At 44.3% G+C, this 26,990-nt stretch overlaps 1 protein-coding gene across 1 annotated transcript; it reads right to left on the bottom strand.

Annotated features, from left to right (window-relative positions):
* Positions 1 to 1,490: 1,490 nt before the first annotated feature.
* Coq8 (ubiquinone biosynthesis protein COQ8, mitochondrial) lies at positions 1,491 to 26,695 on the bottom strand. The gene is made up of 12 exons (XM_065455863.1): positions 26,120 to 26,695; positions 22,276 to 22,758; positions 21,277 to 21,343; positions 17,445 to 17,651; positions 15,987 to 16,072; positions 13,321 to 13,461; positions 12,800 to 12,881; positions 8,853 to 8,946; positions 8,576 to 8,717; positions 7,021 to 7,128; positions 5,836 to 5,988; positions 1,491 to 3,535 (listed from the first exon to the last, which is right to left on the bottom strand). Exons 1-12 carry the CDS (start codon positions 26,315 to 26,317, stop codon positions 3,260 to 3,262), a joined length of 2,037 nt encoding a protein of 678 aa, XP_065311935.1. The 5' UTR covers positions 26,318 to 26,695; the 3' UTR covers positions 1,491 to 3,259.
* Between the last annotated feature and the right edge of the window lie 295 nt (positions 26,696 to 26,990).

The raw sequence follows: 26,990 nt of genomic DNA, 5'->3' as shown, positions 1-26,990 counted from the left end.
CCTTTGAGTATTGCCAGGGCGAATTCTAAATTCAAGAGAATGTTTCTGGACGCAGAGTTTGGCCATAGTTGCTCGGTCTGCGATCGACAGTTTTGCTGGCTAATCCGCCTGCATATGAATAGATTGGCCAGAAATTTTTAGTTGATACAGAAGCAAGCTCTCGTAAGTGCAATTCAACCTTTAAGTAGAACAAAATTGAAATCGTAATTGTAATGCATTATGTAACCGCGCAAATGAGAATGGACGAAGAAGGAAACACACAGGACAAGCGCAGATTTCTAACTTGGGTAACACCCGCACCCGAATTCACACATCGAAAGGAAGGAAGAACAGGGTCCATCGAACTGTGTTTCCTTCTTCGTCCATTGTCATTTACGCAGTTACATAATGCATTACAATATCGACCACCAACTAGCCCGCCTCTCCCTGTTAAAAATTGAAATCGTAAAGGTGTTCAAACCAACTGTGTGAAAAGCCGCATGCTTCTGATCATTCCTGTGATGGTTGACCATTGTCTGGCGGTTTCAGTAAACAGTTGGCCAGAGATTTCATCTGAGTCATTGTATGAAGCTCTATAGTATGTATTACATATATTCGCACAGTGCCATTTGCCTATCCGGTGATGAACAGTTGTGCCGGATCTTCGACAGATTGTATAACTGACTTTGGTTCTACCAGTTGGCTAAACGTAGGAAATGAACTTTGCTGTTCAAGTGTCCCACACTCTCAAAATAACTCTGCTGGCGGGGTTAAATTAAAGACAGGGTCGGTGTCAAAAAAAGTAGCGTGCAGTTTCTGCCCTGTGTAATGGTTTCCGCATCATTGTCTTCTAATTTATTTCAACATTCCCACGAAGAACATGTTTCTCAACTGGTTCGACAGGCGCTGTTGCTAGGACTGGTTGGAGAACTGCAAAGTGAACCCCGACGTCCAAAGAAACTTGTGGTGCCTTTGGGCAGGCTGTGGCGAGAAGGAAGTAAATAAAATTTGATAAAGAACACTTAACCAACAGTGTGGCTTTTTCTCTTTTTATTGCAACAGGTATTCATACAGGAACATGTTCAACGCCTCCTGCAACTAAGTAGGAATGTGTAGCTAAATAGAAACACCGGTATATTGTTTCCCTGCAGATTGTAATGCTAGTCACCATTGCTAAATGTCTGTAGTATATGTGCCAACTCTTTGCATTGCTGGCTATAAGCAAGCAACTTGTGGCAAGCAACACAAATTTCTTGGCTTCAAGAATCTGCACTTTTTGTTCTTTGAAAAGAGCAAGAGCATGCTTTGTAGACTGCAGAACAAGCTCTTGTGTTCACAAATGCACCTTGACTGAATGTTCCTCCTTGATTTAGCTGTGCTGAGGGCAGAGCTGCCAGTTAACTGAAGTAATCATCGCAGCTCTGCAATGCTCCTTGGCGATTTCTCCGATAAGCAATTGCTTCAGAAATGCTACTGTTCTCCCTTATTTTCGAGTGAATGCAAGAAGAACCTAATAATGAAGTAACTTTAATATAGCCAAGGAATGTCAAAGGTGCATTGACTATACCAGTTAGTGACACTGCTTTCGGAAAAGTCAAGGTGTGTTGTGGATATGGCCTACACTGCTTACAAATGGCACAGACTATTTGCAAATTCTTTGCCGCTGCCTTCTTGGTGTTGTTTTTTACTCGCCGATGCAGCAATGCTTGCCAAGCAAGTCAAAGTACCGCACTTTTGTGCGTATAACCCGCATAAAAAAAATTCTTACAGTAAAGTGGGCAGTGAGGGTTGTATGTAAATCTTGCCTTGAAGTGTGGCTTCACGGCAACGCGCACTGCGCTGCTGTGAAGCTACACTTCAAGGCAAGATTCTGCGCCATTCAACGTTTCGTTATATTCTCGGGAACCCCACTCCTGCATGTTGAAGCTCCCCTCTTTCATGGTCGCCCATTCCTCTTCTCTTTACAGGTCGCCATTTTGCGTTTAAGTAGTTAGCGCATTCTGCGCCGGCAAACTGGTGAGTCGCCTGCACCCATGACGCTCCCTTGGTCTGCGCGAAATGCTTTGCGATACGGCGGTGAGCCAAATCACCGTTGGGATTTTCGGCTCGGTCGCATGTGCTCTGCCGTCGTTGTCCATGTGAGGGCTTCTCCATGTGCGCTGTCATATGCTGTCGTGCGGGCAAGGGTGCTAGCTGCCAAGTGATCAGATTCATGTCCTGTGACTGAGTCGTCCGTGATAATGTCCCGCACGTGAGTCCAGCATCGTCAGCATGGCCGAAGAATGGGGGAGCTGAGCCTCTGGCCAAAGATACAACATGGACAAGTTGTGCATCTGCGAGTGGAGACTGTTCTTGCGAACATTTGAGTGTTGTACGCAGTGGTTTCCGCGGATTATACGCGCAGATATATGTATATATTTTTTTCTCTCCGGGCTTTTGTAATTGAGGGTGCGGGTTATACGCAGTTGTGGTGGGTTATGTGCCCAAAATATACAGTTCTACTATGACTAGCTGGTTGATCATCACTGATCACATGAAAACGTTAATTAGAAACAGTATCGCATTGGAAAAAGTGCGGCACTTTCATTAAACGTGGGACAGCTGCCAAAAGCTTCGGCTTCACATACTTGCAACAAGCTTTCAGACTTAATGCCATAGTAGTTTCAAAGGACACTGCATACGTAAGACAATTGCTTCAATCGCAGACTATACTTATAAAAGCATCGTGTTCAAAAGGCAATGGTTACTTGCTTTGGGAGGATTACTGCATGCATATCGGTGCAACTGTCCACATTGCAAAATCTGAACGTGCCGTAGCTACAAAATAGTGTTACCTGCACACTCCACTTCAGAGCTATGAATGCAGACGTCCTGTGGGAGGCAGGTGCCATTGTTTACCTAAAAAGCAATCATAATGGACTAGCTTCTTAATTATAACGTTAGCTTTCCTGCAAGGTGATTAGCCTAACTAATGCCAGCATAAGCAGCAAACACCTCGTCTTCAATCGAACTATGACCAGTGCCGCCATTAGTTGACTGAACGTGCATTGCGATGAAGCGCACTTGAGAATAAGGAAAAGGGTCTATTGACGCACTCACAGGGTCACTTGCGGCAAATACTCGTAAAGAATTGACTATCACAACAGCATGGGTGGCATGTCTTGTCACAACAATCCAATGATCCAGTACTCGAAATCCGTGAATGCGGACCTAAGCCTTACGAGGACCATTCCTTATGCTACACTAGTACCGTCGACCCGCATCGCCAATGTACGATGCATCAGCTCTCGAATCGGTATCGAGCGTAGGTCTCGTCAAACATTTTCTTGCAGTTGATGTTGGCGCGCAACTTGGCGCAGAGCAGGAATATCCCGGACATCTTTCGATGCAACGAGTACGTCTCTTCGGGAGGCGGTGTCAGCCGGTGCTGCAGCATCACGGGCACCAGGTTCTGTATCCGGCGTGTCGTGTTCTGTGTCCCAAAGTCGAAGGGGCCGTCCTTGGAGAACGCTTCACCCAGAATCATGACCGCGTCGACGTGCGCCTTCTGCATCACCTGCATGTGTTGAACCATAAAAACTATCTTGACACAATTGCTAATGCTCCTGTCTACATTACTGGCATTCCATTATTTCATACATAGCGATATGTTAAGACAAATAACACATTTGTAAACAAGATTATGCAGGCCCATGATGCAAGCAAAGGAAGGGCATATATGATACTACTTCGTTGTTTACTGCTCCAAGTTATAACGGTTGCTGTATAACTTTTGGAAGCACTTTCTAAATTGTATCATCACTGAAGCTAGTGCTTCCATCTATATCTCTGGTATTCCATTATTTTGTGTACAGCAATATGTACGTTTGTAAACAAAAAGGCGTATAAATGCATAATGCAGGAAAAAGCAGACGACACTTGTTAGCTGCTTGCTGCTTTGAAGAATAATCTTTCCCATGTAGCTTCTGGAAACACTTCATTTGTAACAATTCTGAGAAAATGCATAGCCATAAAGTTTGCGAAAGCTTTCCTTTTTCCTGCACTGAATGTGACCGTAGCATGGCTGCGTCTTTTCAGTGTTGCGCTTTGCGACATTGAAGATGCACTTTTGTGTAGTTTCTCTATACACTGCGAGAAAACTAATAGTACTAGCCACAGGGTGCATTTACTGGCATTTCGGCAATCACAATAAACTTGGAGAGATAGCAATGTCACCTGAAAAACAAAAATAATTGGAATACTCAATATTTTGTGATTGTACACTCCCTGGCAGATTTGCTGCAAACGGGCACATGATAATACCACTCTGAATGGTTTTGAATTGTTTTAAGTTCCAAAGGCTGCACTTTCACATGATTTAATTTAAAGATGCAGCAGCTACTACACAGGTAATTGCACTTAAAGGACTTGGAAACTGGCTCAAAACCCTGTGCGAGCTCAGTACAACTCGCATTGTATCACTGTCGCAACCTTTGTCTTGGCCAAGCCTCGAGGATGGCAAACTGCACACACTCATTCTCAATTGGTTCCAAGTGCCAAGCATTTAAGTGCTGCCTTTTAATGCGATAAGCATAATTAGGATACTTCATCCACTTTGGTCACTGGGTAGTGCATGGTCTGGTGGTTACAGAATTCATCATCATCATCAGCCTGGTTACGCCCACTGCAGGGCAAAGGCCTCTCCCATACTTCTCCAACAACCCCGGTCATGTACTAATTGTGGCCATGCCGTCCCTGCAAACTTCTTAATCTCATCCGCCCACTTAACTTTCTGTCGCCCCCTGCTACGCTTCCCTTCCCTTGGGATCCAGTCCGTAACCCTTAATGACCATCGGTTATCCTCCCTCCTCATTACATGTCCTGCCCATGCCCATTTCTTTTTCTTGATTTCAACTAAGATGTCATTAACTCGCGTTTGTTCCCTCAGCCAATCTTCTCTTTTCTTATCCTTTAACATTACACCTATCATTCTTCTTTCCATAGCTCGTTGCGTCGTCCTCAATTTGAGTAAAACCCTTTTCGTAAGCCTCCAGGTTTCTGCCCCGTAGGTGAGTACTGGGGTACAGCATTGCACTGCTGTAATGAGGAGACCGGGTTCGAAAACAATGATCGGGCTAGCTCGGGTCACGGGTGTGTGACACTGCATGTGTGACACTCGTCACTTAACCCATTTCACGCCAAATTGTGTTGCTTTGTATGTGCTGCTCTTAAGTGAACTTCATTCATTCGTCCCTCATTCACGATCTTCATTCGTCCCAATCTGGATCACTGGGTATGTGAAGCTAGGTATGTGCCACAGTTCATTGCACCTCTTTGACGTCAATACGGGCGAGTGGGTGTGTGCCACTGAACTATGTGCCGTTCCTCAATAAACCTGTTTCGCGCCAACTTAGCTCAATGGGCATGTCCCATTCATCAATGAATGCCTTTCACGCCGACTTGGGTCTCTAGCTATGTGCAGTTTGGTATATGCCGCTCTTCAATGAACCTCTTTTGACGCCGACTTGCATCACTGGGTATGTGCCAGTGGTTAGGCGGTGCTCTTCAATGACAAAAAAATTATTAAAATTTATCCGGCGGAGAGCGAAGTCCAACCCGTGCGGTAAATATTCAATGTTGTCTGAACAGTACATAATCACACATGTGCCACGCTGAGGCAGCACTAGATGGCGCAGTATGTCCCGAGGAAAGCGTGACGGAGCGTCGGGGCTGCATATGTACCTCATGCATACATAGAGTTTCGATACCGTGTGTCAACACTTCAATGCTAATCGCAGAAATGTTGAAATTGATTGTGAGACGGCTTCCACCAGATTTTTTTGTATGTTTGTTTTTATGTGCACTATAAGGGCTTACCTTGGCTTCGTAGCCGGTGAGAAAGCCGAGATCTTTGGAATATGCGAGCACCTTGGCTTCATCACAGTCGGCTGCTGCCTTGATCACCCGCATGTACTTGTCCACAAAGCTCTTATCAAATTCCCGGCACGCACCGAAGTCTAGGAGCATGAGCTGCACACAGAGTTTACATGTTGGCACTTCTCTGCTGATCATCACAAATTCCTCACAAGAATTACTAGACACAACTCTATGAGGTTGTCATTACTAGGCTTAGTGCAAAGACTGAACTTCTCTCAAGTTTATGACACTATTAAGAAAATAAAGTGTTACTCCCTCTAACTTTAGGTGTTGTAACCATGCAATGGTATTCATGTGGAGCATGCCAACGCTAGCTAATTATACCTTTTTAGTCTAGCAACAACATCTGCATACACACGCTGCACCACATCCCCTAACAGAGATAGAATAGCATTCACTGGAATAAACAATCGCTCCTTCCTGCCAATAGTCTCTTCCCTCCACTTCATTGTGCATCGGTATGCTGCGGATGCCTGGCCGGCCATGCGATGACACAGAACAAAGTAAAGTCCGTGTCTCCTTCCCACTGAATATTTGCCTTCTATATTACTAAGGTAGTGCTGGCTAAGTGTCAGAGCGGGGAATGAAGAATGGGTCATGTGATAATTACGACGGTTCATATTTTTCCTGTGCTCCTATGTATACCACAGAAACGAGGAGAGCAAACACCTTCTTTCTCTCTTCCCATGCTCAGAGCCATGCAGCTTCCCTGCCAGTGGTGCAACCCTCTTACAAACGGGTTGCAAACGTAGACCATCACATGGCCGCAGAGCCTGCGCCTGTTAGACATCCACGAACAAGGCAAGGGGCATCGAAATTAGCATGGCCAAAGAATGCCGGCAAACGTATCGGTAGTACCTAGCCTGCTTCCAAGCAAATCCTCTGTCAGGAATAATTGTGGTTGTGCTTGTTATTCAACAGTGCGTTGTTTCTCTGCTTGTCCTGGTACCGCTGAAGCCGGGTGGTACAAGGCGAGCAATATGGATTTACGCGCAAAGGTGGCTTATGCTCGGAGGTGGCTTTTTAGCACCAACACAATATAATCAACATTCACTTTCACACTCATGTGAGGCACAGATACAATACCAGCACATCACTACAAGGCCAGTAATGGGAACTGCTTGCCTGGTCAGTGTCACTGTTGTAGAAGAAGTTTGACCAGTTGGGATCCGTCTGCATGAAGTTGAAGTCGTACAGCTCCAGCAGGCACAGCTTCAGCATGTTGTAACTGACCTGTGGACCGAAGTGACCCATCACGTCTCCCGATCTATACAAACCCATTCCTCTTATATTGGAGTAGGGTGCACACTTCATTTATCTCCTATTTGTTGACACACAGCATGCACATCCTCTCCAACCAAAGAGAGAGAGAGAGAGAGAGAGAGATCAATGGAGTGATTTGTCTCGCCATATTTCTATTACATTACTCCAGATGATGAGGCTGCCTAGTGAAATAGAACAGATGCACTGAGCCAAAGTGTAAGTACATTGTGCAGCCCATGAACCAACCACGTGAGTTCAAACTGGATTTGAGGGGAGTCCTGGAGGACACTAAGTTCATGTAAGCACATGTGACACAGCTCAGGTCACACTGCAGTCACACTGCCACGTCACCTTTGTCCATGTGCTACAGTTGAACACCAATATAACGAGCAGGAATATAACAAATTATCGAATACAGATCTAAGATGTTTCTCACCAATTCCAGCATTTAAAGAATAATGCGTTATGCCAATAACGAATGTTGGTACAACAAAGTTGTTTTCATGTCAAGTGCAGCTTTGTTATGACAAGGCTCGACTGTACTGTGACGTGCATAGACAAGTCATTTCCATGACTGCCATGGTCTGTCTCACAATTTCTTGGCGGTGAAGTCAAGGTTACGAGCCTCTGCTTGGCATTCAGGACTGTGCTACAAAGTAGTACATTCTTCGTTCTATGGCCATTCATGCCACAAACAGTTTGGGCCCATAGAAATGCATAGGCACCAGCCTATGCATTTCTATGTGTCCAAACTTTCGTCACTTCGATTCTAAAGTTGGCCTTTGCTGGATAATTCGAAGTTGACCAGTCGGCACGCATGCACCTGGCCAATTTAACGGCCCCAATAGCAATCTATTCAGTGGCAGCCTCTGTCTCAGCGGAGCTTAGGGGACAGTGAATGCGCCGAACACATGCCGTCTTCTGTCGAAGATGCCAATTTTCAGCCTACCTGAGGAAGATTTTCAAGCAATAACCGTAGCTCGCAAGTTCGATTTACTTACCAGATGCTAACACATGTCCCCTCCCCACCCCCTTCTTTTTTCGTATCTCTTCACTTTCATTGAATTGGCCGAGGCGACGGGGCTAAGTTTGTTGTCGACAGGAAAGTTTCACGCCGCACTGTGCACTTGCGAGGGCAGATGGTGCTCCATGGCGAAGGGGCACAATGGGTTCACGTAGTCGCACTCCTTATTGGATGATGCCAGCTGTAGCTCCCACTTTGCTACCATTATACATGAGACACTGTATAGAAATGCATGTGGCTAGCTATAAATTAGAGCTATTTGGATGTGCCGTCAGGAATTATACAACAGGACTCGTCTCACTGCATTCACTAGCACAGAAAGGAGGCACAGTCTCAAATGTTTCTTCATGCTTTGCTAACACACGAGATAAAATGGGCAAGTGGATAACTTGCCTTGTTCCTCAGTTCCTGCGAAGCGTCGACGAGCTTGTCTACAGGGGTCCCCGTGATGAGCTCCATCGTGTACACCTGGCCTGTCGACAATTCGTCGATGACATCTGGGACATAGTATTCAGGATATGGCTCCACCAGTTTCCTGTGGACAAATCAGATTCGAAAAAAAAAAAAAGGCATGAGACAATCTACAATTTCTTTGTTCTTTCTCTCTCAGAAGAAAAAGATCAAAACGTGGCAGGAAAAAATAAATCATAGGTATGAGCCATGCACATACTTGAACTTCTTGGCACACTCGGCCTCCCGCACGTAGTCTACTTCCCAGGTGAGTTCCCGGCGGGCCACGGATACGACATTGTCAATGTACATGCCTGCAGTAATGCCAGAACACTCTCTAAGGAACCATTTCCAAGCATTGATCTTAAGTCTACATAGCACTACAAGCTATGCTGTTAAGTTGACACTAGTGCGCCAATACTACTACTACAGTCGATTCTCGTTACAATGAACCCTGATATTCCAGCAAAACATGTCTGTTTTATGCAAAGTCCGTAATATCCGAGATGCCTCACTTCCGAAACTTTCGTCGTGATGTCTAACAAATTTATTGCAAAGAGTGAGTGACGAACGTCCAAAGTAAAAAACATACAAAGAAAGTCGCAGTTTCGCCCGAAAGGCGAAGCATTGATTGCGATAGCAAATTAAGCTAGATAAGCACGGCAGCAGCAGCAAGTGACGACCTTTGCGCTGTCTCTCGCTTCAATGTGAACTAAACGTCAAAAGCACAGCACACCACATACGAAGCTACCTGCACTGGACACACTTTGCCCACATCGCAGCTCGCTTTCAAGATACAGCGCTCGCCCGGGCGTGCACTTTGTTCACATTGCAGATCATTTTCATGATACGGCGCCCACGCGGCCACACATTTTGTCCACATCGCCAGCTGACTCATCCATCCTATGTCCACATATTTACTAATCTCATATCACAGCACTTAATTTCTCTGTCATCCTTGACGGCACTTCCTTTCCTTTGGTGCCGACTGTGTTATTCTAATGGAGCAACCAATTATGTGCTCTATGCATTGTATCACCTGCCCAACTGTATTTTTCGAATCTCTAACATATAGGCTACCACCAAGTGCTCTGTAATTCATACCACTGTCTTCCTGTGCCTTAACTGATAGGCAACATGTTAATTAAGAGAGATAGGAAGATAGCAGTGTGGGGTTAGAGAGCAAGTGGGTGCAGCTGGTATTCCAGGGAGACTAAAGAAAAAAAAAGAAAAGTAGAGCTGAGCAGGTCATATAGTGCATACTACAAAGGAGATCGCCAGTGCTATGTTAGATCTAGTAAGGCTACATTCAGACAATGTATGTAGTGTGCAGACATTTCGCAAGTGCAAACGCAAAGAACACAACTACATTCTGTTCTGCGGGAGCCACAAAGTCAGCGTCCTGTATCACTCTGGCGGCATCGTAGGCATTGTATTTCGGCGGCGTCTAGCAGCTTGAGTTCGTTTGGTTTTTCTGCGGCAGCCTTAAGACGCTACGCAATAGGAAAACGATAATGTGCGTCTCAGGTGGCTTGGGCCCTACCGGCTCGACGCACACGGCAACAATTTGTGCCAAGTGGCCGCGTCAAGACTTCCTGCCAAAATGCTCAGCTAGAAGCCGTAAGAACAGCAATGTGTGTCTCGGGTCGCTTGAGCCCTGCCAGCATGACGTACGTCGGCGTTTTCTGCTGCAAAGATTCACGTAATGCTTCATTTTATATAGATGTCAACTACAATTGAGACTGTCTCGTTAGTGACTTCCGATCGTATGCTTTATTGATTTAAAAGTTATTCCTTGCCTTTTTAGATCCCTCAATATAATGTGTGCTTACACAGGATTTCAATATAACGAAATTTCACTGCCGTTGCGAAGGAATACTGGGACAATAAATGAAAACTTCCATGTACACGGATGGTCAAATGGTTGAATTAGAAGCGGCTGCTTGCAAACGGGGCTCTCAAATCGCGTGCAAGTGCTGACCAAGAGCGACTGCTGTAGCGGAGCAGCATAATATGTTCCGTACAAAGTCCAAGTGCGATGAGATCCTATACATTGTGGCCTGCGCGCTGTGTGCTTTGGGCGCGAGTGAAAGCATGCGGCTGAGCCGAGAAGGATGATGGTTGGACGAGCACCATCTTCGTGCATGAGCAAGGGGAAAGTGGGGAAGGGGAGTGAGCTCCCTGTGACGCGATCGAGCGCGCAAGAGGGGAGGAAGTGGGGGGCGGAGGGCAAGCTGGCGCACGTCTCCCTTTCTTGTGCGGCCGTGGCTGCGCATGGATGCACCGCGTACACAGCCTGCGTGACCTGTTTCAGAGGTAACATCAGCCGCATGTGCAAAGATTGGGTGGTGCTCAGATGATGTGGCACCATGTACGCCGTCTTCCAGAACATTTCGTACAGGAGGTTGCGCAATCTCGAGTTTTGGAGACACGTTGAAGCGAGATGCAGACGAAGCATTTGCTCCCCACTGCGTTTGCTTTTCATGATACCCTGGTCCCTCCGCGGGCAACAGCATCAGCTGCAGGGGTGGAGTGGACGTAAAAGCATGGATGGCTTCGCTTCCTGCCGCCGATGTAAAGGTATTGTCAACATGGCACAAAGCCGTATCTTTTGTAGCCGACTCTCAAGTTAAAAAAATTTCTTCCCATTCAGATTTGCTTTTTCTGATTGCCTCATAATTCAGGAAAAATTGTGGCTCCTTCCATGGAAGAAAAGTTCATTGGCAATTGTTCTTACTTGCAAAAAGGTAGAATTTCAATATAAGAAAATTACAACACAACAAAGAAAATTGCTAATTTTCTTTGTTCTTTAGTTACCTTTAGTCTTTTAGAATATTTAGAATTTTAGAATAGAATTTAGAATTTTAGATTCTGAATTTTAGAACTAAAGCCCACCTTCTTTACATCAAGGTTTAAGTGTGAATTCGTTTGCTTCTGTGACCTCTCTGACCGCATGCGCATCGATTGGTCACCTTGAATTTTGATTGGACGTGCATAATACTATGCATAAGGTACACGATTGGCTATGTGAATGACCAGCAGTGGTTACTATTGGAGCGATACTAACACCCAGTGTCATCAATACTACCAATATTCAGTTTGCAAGATTTACAACTGTAATCTGAACATATCATAACACAGTCGATGGCAAAAGAAAGGAGATGCAGGTCAAGATGGTGGAGAAATCAGGTGGTGTGAAGAGGCTAGGAAATTTGGAGGAACAGGGTGTAGTCAGCTGACACAAGGCAGGGGCACTTAACGAGATTGGTGTGAGAGGCCTTACCCTACGGCCAATATAAATGAGGCTAATGATGATGATGAATATGCATCCTTAAAGAGGCCCCAAAACACTTTTCTAACTAGTTATAGAATGACATCAATATTAATTTACGTTGGCTCACGAATATTCTGCCGAAATAATTTCTCGAACCCTTCAAGCACAAGTGAAGTTAGACACCGTGTTGTGTGTCCCTTCTTCGTTCGACGTCCTGTCTTTGCGCGCGCAAAAGTATAATAACAACCATGTACAACCAACTCGCCCAAAACGTAACGCTTTAGACATCGTAATTAGACCAATCAGTGGCTTTTTGCTTCATTGCATGTCTACTAGCATGCTGGAAGCTACACAACGGAGATGGCAAGGGGGCTCAAGGGAGGAATGCACCATTGGCCCCCACCCAAAAGTTGAATGCGAGACGGCTTCTGGTGGCACCCTGTGGTGGCCGTGGTATCTATGCTAATCTTTTCATCTCAGAGGCCACACGCAGCAGACGCAGCAATGCACGACTGTCATGTTTAGACTGGCAGAGCAAAGATGAAGTGGTTCTTCTGTCTTTCTGGGATCGCAGGCATATAGATTTATTTAACTCAAATGAGCAATAATTGCATTACTGAGAATGTTTTCACGATCCCGAAATCAGCCAGTAGCTGATGTGGGTTCAGCTGCCTGCAATAACGTTGCACGACGACATTGCGGAAGCGAGAGCAAGCGATTTTACGCTGCTTTTGACACGGGACTGTTAATTTCCCGCTGCATGCAGTGCAAGAATATATGGCTAATTTATTCACAGATTGGCAACATTTCTTTCGGTGTTCAAAAGTGCTTCAGGGCCATTTTAACACTGCTGTACCAGCTTGAGACAAATGTAGAATGGCGCGCTTCCTCACCTTTTGGGATTATGTCCCAGTACTTGAGTATGGCCATGAGGTTGTTGATGTCGCTGTTGATTCCTTTGGCTACACCGGGATACTGCAAGCAAACAGCTCACCTTAGGTTTGGGGGCATTCATTTCTCCTTTTGACGTTGAAGCAGAGTGACAAATTTATATATAAAGGAACTGACCAAGAAACACGGCAATATTAAGCTGTCAATCACAGTTTCAGATCAAGAAAGGTAACCATTTCAACTAGTCACTCGCATAATCGCCAAATTTTTCAAACGGCGTTTAATTTGTAGGTGTGAGCAAACACTGCATAGAGATTGCACTGTTCATAATACAGTTATTTTGCTATATTAAGGCTGTTTATAATTATAAATTATACCACTGAAAAAGAGGAGCAGCTGTGAGTAAACCTGGCATTTCGAGGTCGTCTTCATCTCATGGACTAACCAAGCTTATGATGATGCTGAGCTTCAATGCTCAGACAAGAACACACTCATTCATCAAGAGAGAGAGAAAAAGGCACACCTGAATTTTTACTGCCACTGCTCTGCCATCGTGCAGAGTGGCATGATGAACTTGGCCGATGGAGGCTGCCGCAAACGGCTTGCGTTCGAACGATGCCACCTTTGATTCCCAGTCGGGTCCGAATTCTTGCACCATCACCCTCTGAACAGGAGAGGGGAGGGGGGTCAAGAAGGCTTGTGCTGAACATCAGTTCAGTGAATATTCGCACAAATACAATACCTTTTGTTTTCATTTTTCGCCATGAGTCACAAGCCTGACAACAAAGTAAATTTACTGTTGACTGAAATCAGAACCATAAGTCTTTATTTATTTATTTATTTATTTATTTATTTATTTATTTATTTATTTATTTATTTATTTATTTCAAGTACCTCAAGGACCCTGCAGAAAGTGTTTTATTGAGAAGTGGGTGAGAACACAAATTAAGTACAATTAAGTTCTAAGATTTAAATTTCTCATAATTGGCTGTTACCTTTAATGAAGAAAACGGGAGAAATCTGGCATTTTTGTTGTCCGGTGGCCCGAAGTTTGGGATTGTCCTGGCAACTTTCACACACAGTTAACATGGGCAGGGGTATTTTTTTGAACATACTTATTTTATTTAAACAAGAGAAATCACTCACAGGAGCGTTTAGTGACAAGGGGAGCTGCTCACAAGTGATGTGACAAATAGTATTCAAATCTTTGTTGGCAGGCACATTTAGCACTGTTTAAACAAGCCACACAAACAAGAACAAATAGAGGTGTGCTTGACAATTTCCCACTTAGTTCGTACTACACGCACTTGTTCTACCACACGGAAGAAAAGCACGATCAATGGCACACACAAATATGCTTCGCAAGAGGTGTGATGCTCGTAATTACAAACCCTTGATGATGTACATTATTCTTTGCATTTTTGATCAGTTCTATGTCCACTGCAGACCTGTCAGACAGAGTTTGGAATGTCCCTTGTCCCCAAAAATGGTCTCTCAACATAACAACTAGGTATCGTTCGCAATGCAGAGCAACATCGCTGCTGCGATGGCTAGGTTGAAGTAGCAGGCGGTGTCGTCCTGCCAGTGGGCCAGTACATGAGTGCTTTTCACTGACTTCGTTACGGAACATACTCATTAAACTCGTCCTTTACAGAGTTCACTTTGGGATGAAGTTAGGAAAGAAATCAGATTTAACCCAATTTTCATAAAACTTGATCGGGGTGCAAAAAATCAGGACTTGTCAGATTTTGCCCAAAAACGAAGGACACTAAATAAAATAATTATAATAATGAGCCATTTCAATCTGTGAACGTGGTTGACCAGCGAAGCTGTTTAGCACACGACATGGAAGTGACACATAATTTTGAACAAAGGTATGAACTTGTTGTCTTGATGGGTGGTCATCGCGACAGAAGGTACGCACACTCATGTATTGTCTTGATCGGTGATCATTATTTCACTCACAACTGCAATCACATACTTTGATAATGTCAAATCAATGCAGGCATGTTGCTGGGTGGTCGGTTGGGCCGGATTGGTGTGGAATTGCAAGGGATGTGTCAGCAACACTGAATGCATAAACCGTTCCCTTTTTGGCACCGGCTGAACCACATTTGAATCACCAATAACAACAGGGGTAGTGTCATCGCAGCTAATTCACGCAAAGTGAGTAGCCACGAACTTTAGAGGACTATGAGTAATTGCGTAAACCGCTCCCTTTTTGGCACCAACACATCCACACTGAAATCACTGATGATGACATGGGTAGTGCCATCACAGCTAATCCATGCAAACTCAGTAGCCATGAACTTTATGGGACTATGAGTCATTGCATTTTTTGCTTGCTTACGGGGTGTGAGCTCTTGCTCAAGGGGGGGGGGGGAGAGCCATTGTATGAGCCATTGATGAGCCATTGATGAGGACAGTTTTGACATGCTATTCTGTATGTTGTATGTGCAATTAGAAAGAATTTGAGCACTGTTCACTTCACTTTGCTCAGTGCTTGTAGCCTCTGCATTAGGAGACTTTGAGCCATTGCATATTTTGCTTGCTTAGGGGTGTACGAATGCTTACGGGGATATGAGCCATTGATAATGATAGTTTTTGTTCACGGAGAATAAAAATGCATGGCACCCTAGCCATATACAGCTTTGCTGTGAAGCGACTCAACAGCAACTTGAAGTGAGCAGGGTTGACATGAAGGATAGCACTTGTAGGCAGATTATTCCACTTGATGTTTGTCTTGATGGAGAACGACTGAAGGTCTGTTATGGTGCAAGCACGGGGGCAAGGATGTTGGCACCCAAATCTAACTTGAGGGCTAAAATTTAGGATAAAAAGGGAGTTGGGGGATCAAGTTGATGCTTCTAAAGTACATTCAATTACTTCTGTGAGGGAAGCTTTGTCTTTTTTTTGCAGAAAATTTTTATTCGAGGGGTACTACATTTCCTGACAAATCCTTCTATTGAGGATCACAATGAAGCCTAGATTACAAAGGTAGTTACTTGTAAATCTAAATGCTTATATTTATGCAGACAACATGGGAAAAAATTTTGACTGCCTGCTCTGGAAGGGAGTGTAAAAAAAAAGCCCTTCTGAGCAGTTGCAGCAGAAATTAGCAGTCAATTACAACATAGCCGACGCAGTGCATGACGTGGCGATCCCATGATTGTTGCTTTTTGGACTCACCTCCATTTGCCACTCAGGCATGAAGTCTGCAGAGTGCCTGACACGCTCAAATATTGCCTGGATTTGGGGACTGATGAGTGTATTATCTGAAAAAGAGGAAAAGAATGTAGTAGAAGCAACTTGCACAAATACAGAAATTTCAACAGTACAGTGTAACAGAATGTACACTGTGGTACACCGTTAAACAGAACATATAGTGTTCTGCCATTGATTATCACTGAGACCTGGCATAAAGAATCACACACTAATTCTTTATCTATGTAAATGGATGTCTAATTGATTACATCAGCCACTCAACTTTTTTATAAAAGCAAGAAATGTTCCAGTTGTATTAGCTAAGTGTGGTGTTCCCTATAACTGTGAATTGAAGTGTATGTATGACATGCAGGCTCTGATGGCTCATTCACTCTGGGACATTCGACCTCTGGGGTGGCACAGAACCTCCTGCTCTGTGATTCACATTGCTTGCCTTTTGCACAGCTGGAGCTACTGCTATGGCTTTTGAAATTCTGTGGAAACAGGGAGAGAGTGGGCGGTTTTTGACTGCAAGCACAATCTGCCCAGCCGAGCATGCATAGACTTAAATGTTGGCACTGAATTTTTTTGTCACGAGTCATTTTGCCTTGCTGGTTCATGAAAGCTTTGCTTCTCAGTTCCAACAATGCGTCGGGTCTGAATAACTTTTTTTCCCCCCAGTTTTCTCACATCGTGTCGAGATGCCATTTGCAGAGTGCCATGGCAAAAATGGTGGGAGAAATCGGTGTGGAAGCAACTGGTATGGAGAGGACCTTCTCAGCGGAATTTTTCTCCACCGAATTGGATTCCGTGCCACTCTAGGCACCAAATATCTCAGTGTGGAAGTGCCATGAGAACAGTGGCATCTGTGCATTTATTTCAGAGGCCGCCGCAGGCAGCAGTGTAACAAATGAAGATGATAGCGCATGCATCGCAACGCAGAAGCTGTTCTTGAGATTATGCCCTCGGCCATCAGTGCCTGCTGCCTTCCAAGTAAATAAGTTCGGAGCTGGGAAAATCACTGAAGTCTGCTGATTTTGTGTTCACTATAACTTGGGGGGCAGGGACATCATGGTTTCCTGGCCATTTCTGAAAGCTTTCTTTTTGACTGCGCAGTTTGCCATACAACATACTGTTAGTTAAATGAATGCGTACAATCCTTCTTTGTGAAGATGCCGCATAGTGGCTCGTGAAACTTATTGTATGTACTTAACTGTTTGTAGTTGTGTAACTCTGTAGTTTGGGGAGACCATCAGGACAGGAATGCTATTCATGGACACTGTTAAATTCCGCCATATTATCAGCTCTGTTTGGCTGATAGGATGGCTGCACCTTTTCTAAATGGCTAAAGAAAAATTCCAATACTGTAGAATTCAAAAGTGCTATGGTGAAATTGAACAATGCCAAATAAGCAGTTGGGAAGTGTGAAAGTGAAGCACCCACCCTGAATGCTGAGGACCTGACCAATCTTTAGTGCGGCTCCGCGGACCTTGCAGAGCGTGTCCACAATGCGGCTGATGTTTGCCTGGGTCAGGAACGGGTTGTCAGAATTCAACACAGCTGAGCCGATGTCCGTCTTTGAGTCCGTCATGCCCAGGGTCCGTCGGGTCACTTCCGCAAGCGCCCCTAGGCCCAGTCCAGCAGCAAGACCTAGTTGCATGGACAACGGGCAGATGACAAGCGAATACGTCAATGATAGATTTTTTGGACATGCCCAATAATTCGGACACCGATAATTCGGGCTTTCGTAGCACCATATCCTACAGAGCCAATATGTAAGGACATCTGAAATTTTGTATGCTGAAGACCTGTGCCACCCAATTTTCCTGGCTTTTTGCCGTGACCGCAGGTCTGAAACAGCATTACGCGAAGCCACCAACACCACCATTTGTATTATCTCGCAGTGTCTAACCACGCTGATCCACTGGCAGCCGTAGGCACCACGGCAACACTAGGCCTAGCTACTTCGACATTCAATACCAAGCTTCCTGCAGTTCAGTGCTGTGTTTTTAACTGAAAGAATTCGCCGCTGTGAGCAATGGCGCCGATTTTGCCTTCGTCATCCCTGCGGACAGCTTCGATGCGCAGAAAGTACGGTGAGGGTCAAGTGTTGCAAAATGCAGATTCCCAAAGATCAGCTTCATCACAATACGGCAATGTTACGCGGTTAAGCATATTCAATGTATTGCGGCCGCGGCACATACCAAGACTGGAACAGGGCCACTGTCATGGGACACAGTATTTCTTTAATTATACATGCGTGCATCTGCCGTTGCCTGTCATAGTATGAGCACCGATACACCTAATGAGTGTACTGGAGACCCTCAGAGCTACTTAGGGTGTGCCTGTGGCGATTTCGGCCCTTGGGAGTCGTAAAAAGTGTGCATTCATTCTTTGGACTATTCGATTTTTCGGCCGTTCTTGCGCCACCTAAGGAGTCCGAAAAATCGGATCACGCTGACTGTTAAACAACTTTTCGGCAAAGGCAGCAAAAAGTAATATATAAGATGATCCTCAAAAATGGTGATTGCAGACTGGCTATATTTTGACATTTCGGGACAATTACGCAATCGATACTTTGTTGCAACACAACTGTAGCAGAATTTCAGCTCGCAGATGCTGCGTTATATTATTTGTTGCTTTGTTCCTTCGGTTTGACGAGTTTTACGTAGGAGCCGTAGTGGGACATGCCCGTTCTAGAGGACTGACCAAGAAAGGGTACACACCTACTGGCACATACTCAGTGGTTAAGCTATGAAAATAAAGTAAATAAAGAATTTCATTAAATACGCACAGACTGGCTACAACCCATGTAGATATTCTCTTAGTCAAGATAAACAAGTTAATGAAACAAAATGTGGCAAGAGAGCACTTTGTTTAATAATTATAGGGAGATAGAGAAACTTCATTTCTAAATGCATTTTGGTCCGAGTCTTGTGCTGTTGGAGTTCGTTCCGGACCCTTGGAGTGTTTTGTGTGTCCCACCAATGGTGGCCATGATGTAGGGCGTAGCTATTATATTTTATTATTTATTTATTTAGGAATACTGCAGGCCTTAGAAGGCCCAGGCAGGAGGTGAAAGGTACATACAAAAAAGAAAATACAATAAAGACGAAGGAGTAGGAAAAGCTCCGGAAAAATGTAATAGAAAGTAGGAATGCATGATGAGTAAAGCACCTATATAATGCATAGAGAGTGGCAAATACAAATTGAAACACTGTTTCATAAACAGAATTTCGAAACACTGCAAATGTAATAGAGAAAAAGAGGAGTGTATAATTCAAAATTATTACAACGTGCAAATCAATAAATGTTGCATAACGATACAAATTGAAAAAAAAATATTTCGTAACAACAAGCCCTAACAAGCAGCAAAGCAATCCAGCTCTCCGAGGTGTAGGAAAGGGAGGGTGTCAAAATGTGTGGAGAAGACAGTGCTATGGGGCATTCCTATTCAGTATGAAATGCGTTAGGGCATTTGCCCCATAGCACTTGACACTTCGCTTTCCTTGGTCAGCTTTTAATTTGGCAGTGGATAGCATCACTGAGTAGTGTGAGGCCCGATACACACAGCCGTCATCCGTCCTGTCCCATCACTGTCACGGCATTGGTCCTTGTCAGGATAGAGACTTTCCTCACTGGTTTCTTCTAAACAAAGTCAGGAGCATCAGCCAGCTTCGCTAGCATTCCGTATTTGAGAAGAAACTGGCAAGGAAACGCTCACTCCTGATGGACGCCGGTGCAATGATGACGACGATGTGGATGACAGCTGTGTGAATCAGGCCCAAGACTCTGAGGCTGACAAATTAGTGCTGTGCCTTCTCTAGTGTATGTGTGCATATGTGAGTGATGGGGATGGTAAAAAGAGTCTGCTGCTATCGGATTTCTTGAGCCAATTGAGCCATGTGTACCTGCTTCTGGCTAAACTGCTGGCCTCTTCGTGCTCAAATTATGTGGAGGAAGTGGCATTTCACAGTGCGCTACTTGCCTATGTTATCCTGAATAAATCAGAAGTACAGATTGTTTACTGCCATGCGAGACCAAAAAGCACAGATTTCACAGCAACAAGACAACTTGGCGTGCACTACATTCCACCCTAACAATGACAGATGGAGTCACCATACCATTCCTGAAAAAATTATCTTCTATCTATAAAACTTTTTGTCCTAGCATCACTGCAGAAAAGAGATGCTTCTGATCTGTCCAGGATGAAGTGTGCAGGTAACATATGCAAATTATGTCCCTCCTGTATGTGTGGAGTTTAAGAAGGAAATGAGCAACCATTGCACAATGATATAATGAGCATGAATATAATGAACTATATAAAAGATTATGAAGTAAATCTGCAATCTTGTTAGCCATGCTTTATTTCAATGAGTATTCTATATATGTAATGGAACCAAAATGCAAGATCCTACCAAACAGTACTGGTTACAGCAAAAGTAACATTACTTCACTTGGCAACTCAGAATATCTATTCTGGCAGCAAATTTGTCAAATGCTCAGAAAGAGCAAATTGAAGTGGCACATTCCTGACCCGCATTAATGTCTTGCTTGTGCAGATCCCATCTGATTGAATGGTTGTAGTCCAGCATTGTTCATGTGCTATGTAACAGCACAGCCAACCACAAATGGTTATCAACATTGATAAGTAGCTATACTTACTAGTAAGATGCTTTGATCATGCTGACTAGCGTAACTATGGTGTTTAGTTTTTGTATGAAACAGCCTAGACTTGTCATTAACTACTCTAGCTTATTTCAATACTCAATGTGACGTACGCTAACCCCTGTTCAATAGCTAAACAAGAAATGCAGGTGTATGTGTATGCAGGTGTATGTATGTGTGTATATGTGTGCTTTTTCCCAGGGGGTGGGTGAGCTAGTCAAGCCATTTCAAGGTTTTCTCTCTCTCTCTGCCTCATCACTGTCTGGATGGAAATAAAGTCAACTATATATTATTATTATTATGTTAAGAGACCCCTTTCCAGCCTGTAGGAGGCATCACACTTGCATATATTTTGCACAGACCGGACTGAGACATATGTTTTTGCAATACAAGCATGCACACTTATAACAAGGGTAGGATATACCAGTGGTATTTTTGTGCCAGAACCATGTAACAACAATGTCATTTCTGTCCCAGATGCACAAAAATGACTTTGTCATGACAAGATTCCATTGTAGTAGTTTATCCAGAAGAGCCATGCAACTTGGCTTTGCTCAAATTTGTGCAACATTCAATGTGCCAGGAAACTATATATACAAGTGGTTACCTCCGTATGAAATGAGCCTTCCGACTCTTGAAGCAGGCACTTTTGAGGCCTTGGAGTGCTCAGTCAGCTGCAAGAGAAATCGCCAGTCCTGATAAAGTCACAAAGCAAAAGAACAGTATTCAAATTAGCACTCTTACAGCGCACGCATTGCAAAGTTGCAACGCTGGCAACAGATCACCACGGCTTCACGATTAATCCAATCAGCTGTAGCAGAGGCGCACTGCACTTGATGCAGTGATGCTGTTTTGCCATCACAGAGGAACTCCCCGTTGTAAGTGGCAATTCAGACTAGCTCATGCCCAAGAATTTGCCGATGCATGTTACAGGAAATGCACTACTGACGGTCAACTTCTTTGCACAAAACACGGCCACAAAGAACCACAATCATCATCTCGACTCATTACAAGTGGCACATGGCCTCTTAATTTATTTTAAAGCAATATTTTCTTCGTGGTGTCGGGCAGCTTTTGATGCTGTAGTTAGGGTTTGGATTGGGTTGCTGTGGAGCTTGCTTTTAAGGAGAAGCTTTCTTTCCCAAATAGAAAACTTGGCATTTTCCTGACCCTAGCATCCAATGGTAGCACGCAGCTACAAAGGAAGCTTTATCCTACAGTTGCATGCTACAGTTGGGTGGATGGCAATTTTCCCTTTTATTAACCTTCCTCGGCCTTGTGGGCTTTCACATAACTTATCTGCCAGAAGCCTTCCTTGTGGCTTCCAGCAGGTTTTGGTACGGTGACTGGTGGTGGTCGCTAGACTGTGGAGAGGAGGGTGTGAGCAGTGAGACGGGGATGGCGCAGAGAGGAGTAAAGCCAGAGGAGAGCTATTAGCACGTGCCGATTGGTTGGCGCAAGCGATGATGTCATTGGGTCGCATCTGCAGAGTGAACATAGGACTTTCGCTTAAACTGATTCCCACAATGCATGGGATCTGCAGGATCCTTGATTCATATCCTTCTTGAGAGCAGCATACTCTTTTATATTTAATACATAGACTCACCATTGGTTTATAACTTGTGGTCACGAAATGTGGTTTCACCGGTGCGCTTCCAGAAGAGACGGGTCGCTGCTGTATAAACTGGGCATCGGGCTTTTGTTCCGTTGTTACGCTTGGCTCTACTGGCGAAACGGGTCTGTCCAGTGTTGACGAAGCAACGCCGCTCGTGGTTGGACTGGGCATAGTGTCGGCGCTGCCGACATGCTGGCTGTACACCGTGGGGGTTTCTAGCACAGTGCCAGCTGCCACATCGACGTTCCTGCCATGCTTGGTGTAGGCTGCAGACACCTCTGGAATGGTGCTAGACGTGTAGCCAAGATGGGTTTCGTCTTGTAAGCCATCCCACGGTGGCTTCTTAGACGCATCCACTGCGTGGGCATCTTGATGCCGTGCATGCTGGATCGCGTGCACCGTAAACTGCTTGATGCCCTCGGGTACCATGGACAACCTCTGCACGGTCTCGGAGACAGCTTTTGTAGCTTCTAACTGTAAGAAGAGATAGGTATGTGTGAGCCCCAACAGGCAGTGCTTAGGTACTTGAAGGCAATATGTTTCATAAGCAGCACTGACTTAAACTCCAAATGTTAAAGTGAGCTGTTAGACCCTTTGTACTCATATAACTATGGAATGAAACGCAACGGAGAAGTTTTAAAGCAAAACACCCAATAAGTGCACTTACTCGAAAGTGACGTCAGGTCGTAATGCATCTGGTCACTGAAGGTGCCAGGGGCTTAGACCTAAGCATAAGGGCCAAAACGAAGCCAATGTAACATGAACTGGAGATGCTGGAAACGAAAGCACATTACATATTTGTTATGCTTCAACTGACGTGTTTCATTCCGTGAGAATAGTACATAACACATTTCTTCCTGTTCTCATCGTCGCCTATTAAACTAACCTCCCACCAAATTGTCATCCGTCACCCTTTTCCAAGCACATAGTAGCTGGCTAGAGGAATCCCTCTCAAGCCAATCTCTCCATCCTTACTTAGACATAAATGATCTCTCACTGCGAAGGCAACATGGGCTGTGCCTTGCTCCTTCTCCCGTACGAATGAATTGTTTGTACTAGCTTCTTTTTCTCTCTCTCTTGCCCATATATGTGCGTAAGGAAACCAACTAGTCACAAACCAGGTTAACTTCATCACTTTTTTTACTTTGTCATATGCCTGCGCAAGAACTCTAGCAGTGAGGAGAGGATGTAAGTACTGTCAACCATATCGGAAGTATTGAGCTCTTGTCATCTATAGGCAATTTCAGGTGACGATAGCAATGACACTACATGACGTTCACAATGCAAGTGCTCGTAAAGGCATGCACTCACTGAGTGAATAATCATGCTGACACAATGGACACTCAGTAGACCTCAATGGACCTCAACGAAGCTAATCACAGTAAACGACAACTGTTCTGAATCAGACTTGTACACATCACAGAAAAAAGGTAACTGATTACAATTACTTGTTCAAAAATGTAATTGGCTATGATTACTAATTACTGTCCATGAAAGTAATTGAGCAGTTACTAAATGTAAATGATTATTTCAACATTACTTTCCCCCTACTTTGATTAACATTGCACATAAACAGCAAATAAAACGAGCTGGTCTGGTTCTTTCAATACATCCGTTCCAGCCCTTCACACGTTGTTTTCTTCACGAAGTATTCTTTTTCAAAATCTTATTCACTAATCTTCCCTCTTTTTCTTGTGGACACATCTTCAACGACAATGAAAACTTGCTCAGCGTGTGCTGGAGAGAAGGGCTGTGTAGTAATATCTGGACACTTCTCCCAAACGATTGTGATTACTCAATACCGAGATGCTCGGATCTGGGTTCTCTATGAAGCATAATGCTTCATTGTTGCTGGAGCTAGGGGAAGGTGTTCGCGACAGGGCCATTGAAAAACAGAAAAACTGTATTAGGTGCTCACTTGGCAACAATGTCTGAAGTGGCCATAGCTATTGAGCCATTTCAATATGGTGGACAATATCTTGCAGACCTTCTCTAGGCGTCCATCGCTCATTAGCCATTTAGGCTTAAACAACTTATTGTAAAGGAAGTGAGCAAATGTTCATGTTCCTTGAAAAGGTCTCCAGATGTTAATGTATATGAATGTAATGCTACCCTAGAAATACTGTGTGTGTGTCACAATTACAAAAATAGGTGTATATGAAACACGTAATATATATAAAAAAAGATCTGCCTCCATTCCACCCTGTGAAAGTGGATGTATAGCCAAGCTGTTGTCGACGTTAGACAAGGTTAGACAAGCACCACCACCACCACAAGCGACATACGTCACACGTGCATGCATGTGTGAGGAAGTAAAGCATAATACATGCACATTCCTCTAGGCCCTCCACCAAGTACAAGTGCCTTACTGAACTAATTAAATTTCCCAAAGCAAACTGTGTCTGAGAAATAGTAAGGTACGACCTAGACGCAAGCTGCAGACATGATAGCTTCGGATTGTAATTTGAATATACGAGAATAACAGCACTGTCATGTTATGATATCACCAGATGACGTAATCTGATGACTTCATCACGTCACGTCACGCGATGACAGCACAGCATACTGTGTGGTTCTCCAAGAAACGCTTCCCACTTCTTTGCACTACCTCCGGGATTGGCCCACATTTTTGTGTGAGCACTGCGCAAGCTTACACGAAAAATTTCGACCGACTAGAGGTTAAAGCTTTGCTGTGACAGATAGAAACCTGAGTTTGCCTGCCAAAAACTTCTGTTTATATCAGAGAAGTCACAGACTGCACTAAGCAAAGAAGAATTGAGCAGCAGCTCTTTTACCACCTATGAAGGCCACCTATAATTGCTTCTAGGGGAAAGGGAGAGATATTTATGGTGGTTCTTCAAAAATAAAACCAGTTGTTAGAAAGCGCTCGTCCTTGTGTTTCTTCTATTCTTCGTCCCTGTTTGTTGCGCACAATAAGTTTCAAGAGATATTTATGATGTGAGAAAAGCTCGGAGCTCAGATCTTTAAGACATGTGCGCAAATCTGCAAGCCTGCCATGTTCAGGTGATTGCACAACTGCAGGAGGCTAAATGTGGGAAGGAGGTAATCCATATACATGCTTTCATCTCTTTGGACTCTGTAGTTCCCACCAAATTTAAGTTCTCAAAGCTGCGTCACCTGTCAGAGCTTTTTTCGTGAAAAATGTAACTGGTTACATGTAATCGGTTACTGAAAAAAGCAATGGAATTAAAGGGAGTGTTATCATGTAAACAATAGTAATTGTTAAACTACAGAACTACCAATAAACGCGATTGGTTAAAAGTGATTACATGGAGTTCGTTACGTACAAGTCTGTTTTGAATGGCAGGTTAACATGCAAAATTGTGCAGCCTGCAGCATGAACAACTGTGCACAGGCAACATCTCATTGGGGCACATCCAGAAGTAGGCACGGTAAGTTTATTCCTCAGAATCCTAAACCAAAATCCTAGTGAGGTTTAAAACGTGTTGCTCATGTCTTGGGTCACCTTTTGGCAAGACCTGTTCTGCAAAGAGTTAATGTGGGCGTTTCTCATTTACTGTTTTTGCCAGTATGTCTTATGTAAGGTAAGTTTCTGGAGTCACTGGGCATGCATGTTTCAGGTGCCGCATATGTGAAACGATCAATTTTATTCACGGTTTTCCGGGTTCAGCTGGTTTCTATAAGCAATGCACTGGATGCATGCATTCTGTATAGTAATGGTTGAAGTGCTGGAACTTTCTTCCAGCTAGCTCTTCTGCTGTTATGCACTGTATGCGTTTCTCTAACACCCGTGGACATCGGAACGTCTCGACAATGATGGTTCGTTATCGATCACGATCGAAAACACGCTCACCCCAGCCTTCTGAGGGTTGGCTACGGCGTTGCTGACCACATCTTCGACGTCCATGGTCACCCTCTTCGCCACCGTCCGGACGCTCGAATTGTGCCACGACTGTCGAAGTTCGGAGGCGCCGTGCTCGCACAGGGCTTTCGCCACTTGTTCGGCGCCCTTCAGGACAAGCTTGAGATCGGGGAGGAAGTGGTTCGCCATTGCGCCGAAGTATGATGCTTCGCAAACGAAAGATTGAATGTTACACGATTCAGACAGTCCGGAGATATGCGACGCCACGGGAGTCGACACACAGAAGCAAGCCGTCAGTCTGTGCGCGTCCCCGCGGCAAGCAACACAGAGGGAAGAACGGGAATTTTGAGAATGCTGAAACGGCGATTAAGTCCAGCGAACGAATAAAACCACTGTCGCCTCAGGCAATACTCGTAAGCCGCGTGGTAGCGGCAGCAATTTTAAGATGCGCATAAGGGGCACAAATTTTTTCAACGCATTAATTTTCACGCTTTCGTGAGGATCGCAGTGGCTAGCTCATGGGCTAGCCCAAACTTGCCCGCCCGTGACGTCTGCTCTAGAAATGCGAAACTATCGAGTGCAAATTTTACGTTTGATGCCTTTGTTAAAATAAATTAATCTATAAAAAACAAATAATATAAAATTATTGCATTTTGTTTTACTTAATTCTTGTTAAAATTATTTTTAGTGACTAAACCCGCTAAGCCCACAGGAAAGAGTTCTCCCCTTTGCTACCGCTTGCTGTGCGGTGGTTTTATCAAAATAATTATAACAAATCTCGAAGGCTATGCTTGCTCATACTAAAAGCGCCGAAAGCGATTGTAAACTGCGTAATCGTAGCCAAGGTTTTAGAATTGGCTTT

The sequence above is a fragment of the Dermacentor albipictus genome, chromosome 7, assembly GCF_038994185.2.
Source record: "Dermacentor albipictus isolate Rhodes 1998 colony chromosome 7, USDA_Dalb.pri_finalv2, whole genome shotgun sequence".
In the NCBI taxonomy this organism is placed as follows: domain Eukaryota; kingdom Metazoa; phylum Arthropoda; class Arachnida; order Ixodida; family Ixodidae; genus Dermacentor; species Dermacentor albipictus.
This window is presented reverse-complemented; position numbering and strand designations above follow the sequence as displayed.

What these genes read in the sequence shown, in the direction of transcription:
- Coq8 (XM_065455863.1), bottom strand. Translation starts at nt 26,317, where the DNA reads ATGGCGAACCACTTCCTCCCCGATCTCAAGCTTGTCCTGAAGGGCGCC. An exon ending in CAGTGGCAGTAAAAATTCAG is followed by an intron (nt 12,882 to 13,320) that starts GTGTGCCTTTTT and finishes GTTTGCTTGCAG; the next exon opens with TATCCCGGTGTAGCCAAAGG. An exon ending in ACAACAGTGACACTGACCAG is followed by an intron (nt 5,989 to 7,020) that starts GCAAGCAGTTCC and finishes CTCTGTGTGCAG; the next exon opens with CTCATGCTCCTAGACTTCGG.